Source organism: Dendrobium catenatum, unplaced genomic scaffold (genome assembly GCF_001605985.2).
Source record: "Dendrobium catenatum unplaced genomic scaffold, ASM160598v2 original_scaffold_246180, whole genome shotgun sequence".
NCBI classification, from domain to species: Eukaryota; Viridiplantae; Streptophyta; class Magnoliopsida; order Asparagales; family Orchidaceae; genus Dendrobium; species Dendrobium catenatum.
Window position 1 is genome coordinate 202,907 of NW_021564586.1, and position 15,523 is coordinate 218,429.

General features: G+C 35.9%; 1 protein-coding gene across 2 annotated transcripts in view; it reads right to left on the minus strand.

Moving 5' to 3' along the window:
• LOC110112752 (coilin) overlaps nucleotides 1-14,394 on the minus strand; it is a 145,426-nt gene extending 131,032 nt beyond the window's left edge. The window contains exons 1-2 of one of the 2 annotated variants that reach the window (XM_020845065.2): nucleotides 14,156-14,394; nucleotides 7,576-7,640 (exon numbers count right to left, since the gene is read on the minus strand). In XM_020845065.2, the coding sequence (XP_020700724.1) occupies nucleotides 7,576-7,640; nucleotides 14,156-14,347 (257 nt within the window). In that variant the 5' untranslated portion in view covers nucleotides 14,348-14,394. Of the gene's footprint in view, nucleotides 1-4,256; nucleotides 4,430-7,575; nucleotides 7,641-14,155 lie in introns of those variants that run through there. The other variant, XM_028692638.1, reaches the window with a different exon arrangement.
• Nucleotides 14,395-15,523: the final 1,129 nt, after the last annotated feature.

Genomic DNA, 15,523 nt, shown 5'->3' on the forward strand with positions numbered 1-15,523 from the left:
GAGAAAAAAGATTCATGTAGCCGACCCCACGTAGTGGGATAAAGGCTTGATGTTGTTGTTGTTGTTGTTGAAGTTGTCTCCTTCTATGATAACCCCTTGTGCTTCAAACATCCATTCTTGGATCACATTCTTCAGGTACAATACCGCAAGCATTTCCAAATGAGCCGAATCCCAGTGCAAAAGCTGATAATCGAATCCTAGCAGAAATCTGTCAGTGCCGTCTCTAGCCACACCACCAATACCAACTACATTGTTCTTTTTGATAGCAGCATCAACATTAATTTTTATCCATCTGGGGGGAGTGGGATGCCAATGTATAGACAGCAATATATTTGAGTTATTCATAAGAAAGTTGTTATGTAAAAAAAAGTAGTTAGTAATATTAAAATAATATGTAAAGTATATGCTAGGAGTATCAAAAGAAAGAGCTAATAATAGTAAAAATAGATAATGGTAGAATCAAAATATAAAAGAAAAAAGTAAAAAGAAAAAGTTAAAAAAATTTATTTAAATGTAAAAGCTTAAAAATTTGGGAAAGATGTAGAGGGACCTGTGAAGAGTAAGAAAATAATTTGCAATACAGAGAATTTTGTTTTAGTGATTTATATAATTTATTAGATATTAAGGAGAGCCAATGATATAAGATAACTTAACCAAGCAAAGAACTAGGAGAAGGATTTAGATCAGATAAAATGTATTAAGGCTGAAAATGAAAAATTATGATCTTATAAGAGGATATTCAACATAAGTAAATGAGATATTTCAATAAGCTTTTAAATGAATATTATGAAAATTCGAATGACTTTAATTACCTTAGCACATCAAATGAAAATAAAAAAATTAATTTTTATCATCATATTATTAAAAACAAAGTTGGAGATGCTTCAAAACAAAATGAAGTGTGAAAAACTAATAGTACCTAATGATATTTCAATAGAGGTGTGAAGATGCATAGGAAATCAAAGAATTTATGTACTTAAAAAAATTAATATTACTATGAAGATTAAAAAGATGTCAAATGAGTGGAGTGTTGGTTCTTATTTTAAGAATAAAGGTGATGCACAAAAGTCTGAAAATTATAGAGGAATTATGTTAATGTGTCATACATTATAACTATGGGAGAGAGTAATTGAGCATAGATTATGACGTGATACTAATGTTTTTAAAAATCAGTTTGAATTCATGCCAGGTAGGTCTACTATGGAAAGTAGGATCACTCCCACGCCTCAACCACGCGCGGTTTCTTAGCCATCAACGCCTTAGAACTCGAGTAGGCTCCAGCATCTATCCATTTCTTCAAACGAATCTCTGGACGAGCCCCTCTCCAAAACGAGAAGCTCTTTCTCACGGCTTCGTAGCCATCTCTGTCGCATAAAACAGCTGTGTTATACTCATTAAGAACATACAACCTATGAAATTCCCTACAAGGAAACTAGTAGAAAATCAGGACAAGATCAAAGCATCAAGGCAGACAAGCCACTTAATGTAAAAATTCTTAAAGATATTCTGATAAGCCAGCAATTCATTCTTCACCACCGCCAACAGCGCCATCTCATCCGTAGTTGACTCCGGAGGGGCCAATTGTTTCCTCAGTAATGGGACAGGAACAGTCATCTCCCTCTAAACAAAAGAACACAGAACAACAACGAATTTCTTCTTCTAGTCACGCACCTTAATCACCAGGCCACTCGTCCAACCCACCGTGTGTTTGAACTGAATAAAATAATCTAGGAAGCCTTCTCCAAAAACACATATCCGACAACATTCAATGACCATGGCAAGCCCTGCCCCCGCAACAGAGAAGCAAAGGAAACCACTGCCGCCACCAAATTCAGTAACAGTTGGGTAAAAACTGCGCCATAAAATTTTAGAACTTCCTCCAACTCTACGCATAAAGGGAACCGCATCCCCAGCTTCTGATGATCGACGGGAACGACCAACTCCCTGTCCAGAGTAGAGTTAATTTGCTCTTCTTCAGTCCCCATTCTAAGGACAAAATCAATATGGGAGAAATTGAATGCCTTGAACACATACTCGGCATATTCCTCAGTCAATCAAGCCTTAGATAAGTTCTTCTCAAAAAGAAACATACTCGCACACCTATATAATCCAAAAATTTTGATGCTCAAAGACCAAAGATGGGAAGAAATAGAAGAGACAAAGTAGAGATCCGTCTTACATGTCCCACCGATTTTACTTATAGTTGAGAACCTAATGCACAAGATTCCAAGAGTCCTCAAATTAAAGTTAATGCGGGAATATCTCACCCTTCCCTCTCATCATTATGGGATCCAGAGAACCGTGAGCACCCGTTCCCAATAGTCGTTGTAGCCTCTCTCGGAATTCGTGGCACGAAAACCTCTTCATTCTATTTGACATAACAATTTTTAATTTTTCTCATAAATCGAGAATTTTATTCATATATGAACCGATACATCCGAGCTCGGTGACAAATACAACTATAAAAATGAAATAAATCAGCTAATATGGTGACCACAACGCGCATGCTCCAGTACAAGTTCCTTCTCCATTACTCGGTGTCAATTCATGCATCATATCAAGGTACTCCATGATATATTGAACATCCTAGTAAAAACCTTCATGCTTAGTTTGACTAAGCAATGCTCGCAACTAGGCCTCCATCGAGCCCATATGTTTGCCACCTACTCTTTCAAAGAGGTGATCTCTCTCACGCCAAAACTCTTGCAACAGCAACCTCACCTTCAACAACACCAAGCTCACCTACAACCTTGTTCTTGGCTGAAAACTCCAGAGTCGTCAACCTTCCAAAAATTTCGTCCATCAAAATCTACCCGGGGGAAGGGCAGGATCAGTAAATAGAGTATATTAGAAAGAGGCCAATGGCTGCTCAAGAGTCATATCGACAGCCCTCTCAGCAACAACGACAGTCCGCTCAGCAACTATCTCATGCTCATGCATACTCGCCTCCTGCCAAAGAACTTCATTTGCGCTTACTTGAGCGCTCCTAGGGAAAAAAGGACAATTCCCTTCAGCCTCCATACCTTCAAATCCTCCAATCACAGCACCCACTACGAGGATAATAGGAGCAGTCGCCTTCTTCATCCTCACAGCAAAACCAGATGACTGATCATCTACAATGACAATTGGCTCCCCACCATCAACTAGCTTTCTCTTCAACAGAGAAACAGCATCAGATCGGCTGAGACCATGGACATTCATCCTTCTTCTCCAATATCAAGCCTACTCAGCATAGCCCCATCCGTATTTGCATCTTCCATCCCAAAGAACATATGCACTTTCTTGTAGGCAGCTCTTCGGAAAGCTTGACAAACGGAAGGATCCAACCCGTCAAAACTAAGCAAGGCTTTCAAATGAAAGTAATGGCATATTTGCATCAAACCCAAAATTGATATTTATAAAGAAACCATAAGGCCGTTCAATCTCCATGCAAACATGAACCTCGAAATTCATAAAAGATTCAAGACAGTAAATTTGCATTTACTCATGCTTTATTTTCTGATTTTTCATTTATCCAACCTTTTCTACATCTGAAGTTAAAAGGATCGCATAAATCGAAGAACTAAATGTACACCCAAGATTACCTGTTTAGATACTCGTTCGTCGGTTTCTTGCAAGTTATAATTGGGTCAAGCAAAGGAGGATATACTCCTTCCTCGGCACAGCTCGTTCGAGGGACTAGCTCAGGAGATGGAAGGAGCTTAAAACTGGAGCACGGCAGAATGGGACTAATCACATCCTCTAGGCAATCGCCCTCCTCGTTGGGGAAAGGCAAACTCAGAAGTTCCTCTCTTAGCAAGGCAAATCTTTATCCATCTAAGCCAGAGCTATGTCTCTCATGCTCAATATGTCAAGGAGCCGCCAGGACACTATCCCTCTCAAAACTTTCCCTCTCATATACACCTGGAGATTAAACTTAGATGTTGCTCGCCCTTTTTACCTCAACAAGGTGACCCAGATCGCCCTGTCATCTCTCACCGACAATAGTTAGATGACACTCGCCCCCTTCGCGTCTGCATTCAATCCTATATGACACACCTTATTTAACCACCAACTAACTTGGCACCAACAAGTTATTACTACAGATCGATGGAACAACTACATATCAGGATGTAACTCCTACATTCTTCTGAACCCTATAAAAGAGTGGAGGGAGAAGAAGGAAAGGGAGGAGTAGAGACTTTAAAGAACATATGCCAAAAAACAGAGAGGTTAAGAATTGGTACTCTCGAAGGGAGAGAAAGAGATGTACAAACCATTGTATTATTTTTCTTACACGGCTCAAGCTCTAGTGCAGAGCTCATACTTCCACCATTCTTGTATATGTGGCTTGGATAATAAAAATTTTGAAATCTCTCTCTCTCAAATCTACCTCCTCTCTTCTTTCCTCACGCTCAGATTTTATTGCATTCATCTTACAGCTATCAACCTACAGGTAACATAAAATATGATTAGGCATCATCAACCGAACAAAATGGAATTCAACACAACCTATGCTCCATGTTTATCACTAGCAAAAAAATTTTGCATGTCACAAGTTCAGCAGAAATGGATCAACCAACTTTATACTAATAGTAAAAATAATAAATTTGCAACTAAATAGCTCAAAATCGATGAAGAAAAATTGAAATTTATAACATAAAAAGGATATGTTTCATCAATCTTCCACATAAAATTAAATAAAAGAAAAGAAAGGGTAAATATACCTCATGTTTGAATCACACTTAAATAGGTCCAATTTTTTAAAACCTTCCAGTCAAATGTTTCTATCGCGCTTCACTTTAATTATGTAGAAAAGAGCAATTGAGTAATGAGAGACAAAAACCCTAATGATTCCTTCATTTCCAACCTATTCTTCTTTTTATACAAAAATCACCCCTCCACATCTGCCACTCCTAATTTTGACCATCTCCGACAATATAGTGATTTCATATCCTATAGTGATACCAGCACACCTCATCACCAAAAGCAATAATCCTCTCCCTTTCCAGCCAACTCCACCTCTCTTATTCTAGTTCTACTTCTCAAACATTAACAAAATTTAGCTCAACCTTACCCATAAAAAGAAGCTTAGGTTTAGAATCTCCAAAATCTCATCTCCGATTTTGAGATTGAAATAGCTCTTTTGGACTCCATTGTTAAGTGGCAGAGCTCAGCAAGATCATCAAAAATTGAGCTAACCTAAGAACAAAAGAAGAATCAAGAGGATGAAGAGTCATGTTGCACCAATACACCTATTTACGAAGGCGTATTGTATCGGATTCGTGTCGAACATGGATATGCATCCGATACGGCACCGATATGTGTCAGATATGGCAATGACATATCCGATTAAAAAAATATTAAATTTAAAAAGGACACGCGTATCAGATACGTGTCCTAATTAAAAAAAAATGCGGCGCGTGAACCGCTAAAGCCCGTATAATATTACTGCGATCACAAGTTAGGGCATTTCATTTTACCTTTTGCGGTCGCATGTTACAGCCCTCTCCTCCCTTCCCTTGAGATCGCACAAGAGCCTACCCAAACAAAGCCCTAGCCAAAGCCCCTACCTCCTAATCTCTCGTCCCACCATTGTCTATACCACGCAAGACTTGGAGAAGATGACCTCCTTCCTCTTGTTATTCTCTATTTGCGAGACACTCTTGGTCCAAAAGTGCTCCCGTCTTCCCCTGGTTCGAACGACATAGAGGCGGAAGCTCCAGCTCCAGTAGTGCCTCTCTTCCGAACCCAAAGCCGAAGCCCGTGTCCCCTTCTTCGGTCAACCTAACAGCAAGAGGTCAACTCCTCTCATGCGAGAAGCTCCAGATTGAGCTTGTCTCGTCGCCTCGCTCGCATGGACAGCAGTTGAAGCCAAGCCCTCGCCCTTCCTTGCTCTTAAAGTGAAATTTCTTTCTTCTTCCTCTTCTTCTTCATCTTCTTCCCTCACTTCTTCCTCTTCTTCTTCCTTGTCTCCTCCTCCATCTTTCTCTTCTTCTTCTTCTTCTTCTTCCTTGTCTTATCCTCCATTTCTTCTTCTTTTTTTTCTCTTCCTTTCTTCTTATTTCTCCATCGTACTTTGCTTTGCTTTACAAAATTACAAAAAAAAAATCAGTAACTTCATTATGCCATTCAATTACTTTTGAGGTCAAGAGAAAGAAGGATTTCCCCTTTTTTTTCATGAAGGTATTTAATGCAAAAGGTGTTGAACTATACACATGCTCTTGGTCTCCTTAATGAACAAATTAACTAACAATATGAGGTTACAATTTTGATAGAAATGCTAGCTTCTTAGTGGGTTTAAGGGATTAAAGTATTGTCACATGGTCTTTTTTTATTACTTTTTTTTTGAAAGGTGAAGTAATAGCTCTCTTATATTCCAACAAATTATGTACTCAATGCGTTATTGTCAAAGATTTGTGAGGTACTTTCATTAGTGTTTTAAAAAATATGCAATGTATGTAAGTCTTTTTTTTAGTCTATTTCTTTCTTCACTTAAAAAGAACCATGACCAATGGTAATAGATTTGTCTACATTGGACTTTAGTGTTAAAAATATACTTGACATCATGCAAGGATAGATGCTTGTAACCATGTTACATAATTTATGCCCCAAATACCAGCATACATGGATTCAATCAAGGAAAACTCCAACTTATATGGAAGGAGATAATAGAATGTAGGATGTTGCTTGAGATGAATTTAAATCTCTTGATGATATGGGAATATTAGAAATTGCTAATCTTTCAATTGATGAGCCTGAGTTGGAAGATATGATATTTATTGAAGATGATATAGATGTTCAAAGACAAACCACTGAAGATACTATCATTCCTTTTATAGAATAGTTAAAACATCATATGCTAGACAATTTATGTTTTTATTTTTGTTGTTATACTAGACATTTAATGCTTATTTTAATTTTGATATTATAAGCTACAAGGCTACAAATGATGTTGCTTTCTTCTTCTTCTTTTGTCATTTCAAATATTATGCTTTGCTTGCTTTCATAATTTTAATGTATGATTTATAAATTATAATGTCATGTCTGAACCGTACCCATATCTATATTTTTAAGAATTGACATCATGTCGTATCCGTGTCACCGTATCCGTATCGGTGAAACATAGATGAAGGACACTTTGGCCATGAGACATAAATTTCATTCAGCTTTTATAAAAAAATGTGGCATCAACTAAATTAACAAATATTTATCATCATTAGTAGAAATAGACCTATGTGAAGACCTCAAGTAGGAAGTCATCATGAAATCTCAAAAGGTATTTGGGGTAAAAGTTGAAGGTTTTCAAAAGTGTAGACCTACATGAAGCGCAATCCAAATGTAAAGGCATGTGTGGTAGTTATCCTAAAAAACGTTAGCAAATTTAAGATTCAAGAAATTTAATTATCTTCTAATATAAATAAAAATATAAAATCACAAGCTATTCCTACATACAAAATTTGATTAACACAGAAAACGTAGAGCATTTTTATATGAAATCACGATTCCTACATATAATATGCTAATGGTTCTAATGCATGTATATAAAACTGTTATGGCACTTCCACAAAGGAGAAAGGTAAGAGCAAAGCTGACATGATTATGTCCTCATCCTTAAGAATGCATGTTGATTCGAACAATGGCAAAACAAAACCATCCATCTGCAAGGAAAAGGTTGAAAAGCTGTATCAAATAGATTGAATACAAACTCCAAGCTCGTTGTGTAACTAAAGTGAATTGTTCAAAAAAACAAAATAAAAAAAACTCCAACAAATAAACCATGTTTTAAGAATATAATACCTATTTACTCGTACAGGATTTTCAAATCTCACCAATAAATTGTAATTTACAAAGCCATGAAGATTACCAATAGCAATACTCTTGTTATCAACAAAAAGAAAATAGCCCATGTAATTCAAGACAAAAATTGCAAAGATCGTGATAAAAAATGAAAACATTGCAAATCAGAGCCATCTTAACATTAGCAAAATGTAAAAGGTATCATAAGCAATCATAGAATCTAACTAGATTTTTTGTTTGCATAATTTGTGAAAAAGACCAAGTAACAAGTATTAAACACAGAGATGTCATTTGGTAAGCAGCATATGGCTTTTTGTGAAAAGACCACGTAGCAACAACACCATCTTAACATTAGCAAACACATAAAACTCAATTTAACAGCTCTTTGTCAAACTGAGCAGTAAAGTGAATCAGTGAATGAAACATAAAGAGCAAATTTTTATTATTTACAGTGAAGTATTGATTCAAGTTATGCTTGCTTTTCTGTTAAGAGATTAATCTAATCTGGGAAGACAAACGTGACATAGGCTTAAATATGTGAAGTTAAAAATTGAAAAACTAAGCAGAAAATATTATAACGGTCCTCTCAATTTATTTCTTCTCATAAATGCAAAATACTCGGAATTGTTTTTCCTAAATTGGAATAACATGTCATTTAGCATCTAACCCTTTACAAATGCATTATTTGCATGGAATGACAATCAAAGGTTTATTACTAAAATGTATTTACATAATAATGGACTTGTGATGCAAGCTCAAGTATAGTGTTATTTTGAGGAATTATACCCTGCAGGTTTCAAATTCGGTATTTTTGGTTTTGAAAACAAATTAACTAACCCTAGAGCCAATTTTTTTCTTTGAACTACACAATGCAACAACATCAAGCCTTTATCTCACCATGTGGGGTCAGCTACATGAATCTTTTTTCACCAATGTTTCCCGTTAAGAGTCAAATTCTCACAACTAATAAAAAAGGTCAATTCTAATATTTTCTAACCATGTTTTTTAGGTCTACTCTACCTTTCCTAACATGAGCCAAATCTAAAACATCTACTCTCCTAACTGGGTCATCGGAAGGCCAACATTTTATGTGACCAAACCATCTAAGATGACTCTCTAAAATATTATCTGCCACTGGAGCTACTCTAACATTTTCATGTATATACTCATTTTGCATTCTATCTCTAAGAGTAAAGCCACTCATCCACCTGACCATCCTCATCTCTACAACACTTAACTTATTTTTTATGCTTCTCTTTTATTGGTTAACATTTTGTGCCATAAAGCATTAGTGATCTCACCACCATCTTATAAAATTTTCACTTTAGTTTGAGAGGCACTTTCTCTGAACTATAATCAAACATAATTAGCTAGGACTATTAATTTTCTATTATAAACTACCAAAAACAATGAGAAAAAGCACTTCCATTTTAAGACAAGGGATCTCTAAAGACAAACTTTCAAAATCAAATATTTTTTGGAAAATTGTATCAACTCTGATTAGGATGTAAATCCAAATAAAAGGAAATGAGAATCTATAACTAGTTTGTTTATGTTTGTATGTAAATTTTTTTAAAGGAAAAACTAGAAAACCATTTTTTGTCCTTTAAATGGAAGGAAATACACTTGGGTTGCCAGAAACTAAGGTTGAAGTCTATTAATCTATGTAGCATAATGCCATGTCAAGAAACCAGTGCAGCCTAAGTTTTATATTGAGAACTAAGAATGCACTTCTTTCTCAACTACCCCACACTCCCTCAAAATCCCTCCCTCCCTTCTCAGTGGAAGCTATATCAAAACTCTCTTTTAGTATAACAATTTTCCCTTTTTCATGCATTGGATATCTCACTCCATGAGGCTGTAGGAAATGCAAGCATGGAAAGGGCTAAAATGTTATGGTCTATAAAGCCCAGAAAATATGTAGAATGTTTTTTAGTCCATGGTCTATAAAGCCTAGAAAATATGTAGAATGTGTTTTAGTCCGTACACACCATGAAGTCCATCAGGCATTATATGGAACTATAAAATATAAGTTGATCAGCTATGTAGCACGAATACTCCTATTTACGAGGCATGTTGTATCGGATATGTGTCGGATATGGATATGGCTCTGATACGGCACGGATACGTGTCAGATACGGCTTTGTCGTGTCCAATTAAAATATTATTTAAATTTGACTAGACACACGTATCGGATACGTGTGTCCTATTAAATAAACGAAAAAAAAGGAGGCACAGTTTGCCCTATTCATTTCAGCTATCCGCTCAATATCCTTATTCATTTATGAGGCTTAAACATTTCAGCGAGCTAGATTTTTCGTTTCTGCACAGGCTTTCGTCTTCTTCGTTATATTCGAAGGAGCGACTTGACGACGTGAGCATAGAAGAGGACAAGATCATCTTTCATCGACAAAGAGGCTCGACGACACGAGCATTAAAGTCGACAGAATCATCCTTCGTCGACGAAGCAGCTCGACGATGCGAACAGTGAAGGCGACGCGAGCAGTGAAGGGTCCTTTTCTTCGTTTTCTTCATCGTAGGCTCGATACCGAAACTCGGTACTGCTCGGTACCAGAACTTGGTACCGCTCGGTACCGGAACTTGATACCGCTCATTACTTCTCCGCAACGCTCGATACCATGCTCAGTATCAATGTTCGATACCGCTCGATAACGAGGGTACCGAATGGTACCAAGTAGCACTGAGAAGCTAGAGAAAGCTTTAAAACAACCCTTCACCCTACGACCTGATCGGGCAGGTCGAACACGGCCAAGGGGCAGCTCCCCTTTGGACCCCCAGCATATCTGCGACATATCTATACTTTTACTTAAAAAATTTCATGTTTTAAATTCATGTGGTATAATTTGTGTTGATCCTTCATAGGATAATGAGCTCTAGTGGCATAGAAATTGATTCTAATGAAGGTCCATCATAAACCAATACTGAAGATAACAAACATCTATAGGGTTATGTGACAAAAATAGGTAAAACATCAGAAGGGGTGGCAATATTACATTCAAATGCAATTATTGTAATGTCACATACAAATGATTATATTATAGAGAGAGTTCATTTGTTGAAAATTAGTGGTAATAAAATTAAAATATGCCCGAAGATAAGCTCATCACACATGGCTGAATTATAAAGAAAAATCAGTGAAGCTGAGCAAAGGAGTAAAAAAGAGCTTCCAAAACATATTCCACTTTCAAGCACCCAGGTTTCATATCCTTCATCATTTTCTTCAATTAGAAGTGATGAAAGTACTGTAAACAAATGGCCTTTCCGGATGGAGGGATATGAACCAAAAAGAAAAAACATGTAGATAGTGCTTTGAAGAAAGCATTTAATTTACAAATGAGAGAACAACTAGATGAGGAAATAGCTAAAATGTTTTACTCAGCTGAACTTCCTTTTAACCTAGCAAAGAATTCACATTACAAAAATGTCTTTACATATACATGCAATAACAATCATGCGGGATACGTGCCACCAGGATATAATACCATTAGAATGAAATTGTTGTAAAGAGTGAGTGATAATATTGAGAAGTTGCTCGAGCCTACTAGAGGAGTTTGGAAGGAAAAATGAGTTACTTTGATTTGTGATGGGTGGACAGATCCACAAATAAGACCACTTATCAACTTCATGATTGTAACAAAGAGCTATCCTATGTTTATCAAAGTTATAAACTGTGAAGGACAGTACAAGAATAAGTTCTTCATTTCTAATTTAATCAAAGAAATATCATGATGGTGGGACCTTCAAACATCATCCAGGTCATTACTGATAATGCACTTATTTGTAGAGCTGCATTTGTACTTGTAGAGCAAGTCTATCCTTATTTTTTTTGGATATCATGTGTTGTACATACGCTTAATCTTGCATTAAAGAATATTTGTGAAGCTAAGAATATCGAGTCAAACAAAATCACCTACAATGAATGTCATTGGATCACAGTAATTGCTAGACATGAAGTTGTATAGGAATTTTATTATGAATCACTCCATGAGACTCTCTATGTTCAATGATTTCTCTAATTTGAAGATGCTTGTAGTTGCTGAAATTCGATTTGCCTCAGTTATAGTGATGTTGAGAAGATTCAAAAAAATAAAAAAATGTTTTTCAAGCAATGGTGATCAGTGACAAATGGTCTTGTTATAGGAAAGATGGTGTTGGAAAGACTATGTATGTAAAGGAGAAGCTTTTAGATGATTTATGGTGGGATGAGATTGAAAACATCTTAAATTTCACATATCCAATTTATGAGATGTTGAGAGTAGCTGATATAGAAAAGTCTTGTTTACATCTCATTTATGAGATGTGGGATTCAATGCTAGCCAAAATAAAAGAAATTATATAAAAATGAGAGGAAGACACTTCACGAAGACTCAAGATTTTGGGATGTTATTTATAATATTCTAGAAAATAGGTGGAGCAAAAGTAATACACACTTATATTGCTTAGCTCACTCACTAAATCCTAAGTAAATTTCAACATTTTTTTATTATTAATTCATAATTTATTGTTTAGTAATAATTTTAACATTTTTTCATCATTTGTTTTTAATGTTATTTGAAAATATTCAACTAAAGAATGGCTTTAAGAGGATCCTCAAAGAATTTCTCCACAGAAAGATTTAGAATTTTCAAATATGAGGAAGACATGTTTGAAGCGTTATTTTTTAAATGAGGAGGTGAGAAGAAGTGTCAATATTGATCTTGCTAATTTTTTTGGTTATTTAGAGGACTTTGGTGACCAAGAGTCATTGCGTGATAGGTGAAGAATTGATCTGAAAATATGGTGGATTATACATGGAGCTTCAGCACCTCTACTTGAAACAATAGCCATAAAATTGTTTGGCCAAGTTTCATCATCATCTTGTTGTGAAAAAAATTAGAGCATATACTCATTCATCCAATCAATGAAGAGAAATAAAATTACTCCACAACGGCTGAAGATTTAATTTATGTGCATACAAACCTTCGGCTTCTCTCAAGGAAAACTCAAACTTACATGGATGGAGACAACAGGATGTGCGATGTTGCTGGAGATGAATTTGAATCTCTTAAGCATAATGGAATATTAGAAATTGCTAATCTTTCACTTGATGAGCCTGAATTGGAAGTTATGATATTTATTGAAGATGATATAGAAATTCAAAGACAAACCACTGAAGAAGATAATCTTACCATTCCTTCTATTGAATAGTTGAAACTTCATATGCTGGACAATTTATGTTTTTGTTTTTGTTTTTGTACTAAATATTTAAATATTTAATGCTTACTTTTATTTTCATATTATAAGATACAATGCTACAAATGATGTTGCTTTCAATTTTTTTGTCATTTCAAATATTACACTTTAAACAATTTCTTAATTTTTATGTATGATTTATATATTATAATATCGTATCCGTGCCGTATCTGTATCCTGTATTTTTAAGACTTGACGTGTCCCATATTCGTAATGTGTCGTATCTGTGTCGCCGTATCCGTATAGGTGCAACATAGCTGATCAGTCACATACACTATTGCTATCAACCAGTCTCTAACTTTGTAGATCATTAAAACTCAAACTCAATTGGTGAAAAAATCATAAAATACATTTACAAACAGATCATCAAAGTCATTGCAAGGTGCTGAATCCTTTTTATCTGTAATTTAGATTGCTTTTTCGGTGTAAATAGACAGGAGAATTAGTGATAAGAGCCCACAAACTTAATTTCTGAAATGTGAATTGAATTTAGATATCACTGATCAATTAGACACATGTCCATGTCAAATCTCTTTCATTTCGCTAGCCATGCTCGGTATGAATTTGCACAGTACGAGCATGTCAAGGAACATAACAACATCATCATTGACAATGACAAAATGGGTCAAATTACTCTTATTTCTTCTTCTGTGTGCCATTCATTCAGAGTAACATTTTTATTAGGCTCGGTAAATCCAGAAAGCCTCACCTGTGATTAGTTTTAGAGCAGTAGCACCATCTATCTCTTTTTCATTCCTCAGACCCATAATGCTGAACACACTTCACGAGGAAAAATATGCTAGAAATCAGAATAAATCTTGAGCTAGTTATAGAACTTAGTTAACATTCCATTACTTAAATATATACTTAGAATTAGAAACAGCTCTTGAGTTCAAGTTCAATATTCAGCAATTTGTTTTCTGCTATCGTGTACAAATGCATAACAACGTCAACTAGACATGTGAGAATATGGCCTCAATCTCGCTGAATGATATCCACTAAAATCCAACGTCAAATCACATTGTGTCACCTCGTATTTCCCTCATCAAATATATGAACAATATTAGAACAAAGAACGAAAGAAACTCAAAACAGAGAAAGAAGCGGGAGATCGCTTGCTTACAGAGATAATGAGCCCGTGAGGGCAGGAGTTTTGGAGACCGAAGGTCACATGGAGGTGTGCAGCAAGGTCGGCAATGGTGTCAATACCAGGTCGGAGTTGGAGCCAGCACCTCTGAAGCCCTCGCCGCCTCTGCGATCCACGCAGGAGACCGGCGTCCTCGAACACCACGCGTAGCCTCACGGGTTCACTCATAACTGGACAACGGACGCGTCACTGCGCTCTCACCGGGCTTGCTGCTAAAACCCTTGTTTTTATATTTTCAAGCTCATGTAAATGTCTTTTTTTAAAAGAAAATGTTAAACAACTTACTCTTAAGGTTCTAAGTAAATTAAATGCACGGGAATTTTTAAATTTTTTATATATGACTGAAAGAAAAGTAAATATCATTAAAATAATTGTATATTTGAATTTTTTTTTCAATTGAATCTCAATTTATTGGATGTCATACTCTATAGGTTAATTCTAAATATATCGCTATTATTGCTCTCTAGCGACTGTCATTCACCATCTTCTATTGGCCACCCCTTGCATCACTTTCTACTACGATTATCCGCTCACTTGTGCCATTAGCCATGTCCTATCGCCATCGTGGGTGAATGGCCTCCCCGTTGATATCACAATCATATTGTACTATGAATTAATTTTATTTAAAATCAAACACAAAAAATTAATCTTTTTTTTTATTTTTTATAATATTCAACTAAATATCACAAAAAATATTTTCAAACACTACATTACTTTACATAATTTTCCTCCTATTACATAATTGAATATACCTTCATAGGTATTTAACATATATCTGGTAGGTCATGATAGGGGAACTTTCCCTTGAAGGGGGAATTATAGGAGAAACTTGCATAAGGCGGACATTCACTTGGAGCTCACAGCAGGATTCACCAACCAAGTCAACAGACATCACTCACATAAGTCTATAGGAAAACTCACCTCATACAAGCCAACTCAAAAGCTCCCCATCAAATCAGCAGCTCAATGTCAACTAGATGCCCTGATTCCACTATTAACCACTCACTCTCTCTTACAGTAGCCACCATCCATCCAATCTCAACTAAAGGAAAATGCCTACCTAGGGCTCCATACTCACCCTAGCAACGATTACCATAACTCAATCCCTTACTTATCTCACTTTGCTCACCCCATTCCCTCGTGTTAATTCAAGGCTCATTGCAGATTGCTAGTGATATATATCCAGAGCATTATGTGGCGTTGTATTCCAAGATTGTGTAGCGTTATATATATTTTACTTTTTCTTTATGTGGCCTTTTCTGTAGCTCCCATGACCCTATAAATAAGGGTTCAAGAGGAATGGTTAGGGAATGACATTTTTCTTCTTCTAATAGTAGAAAATCT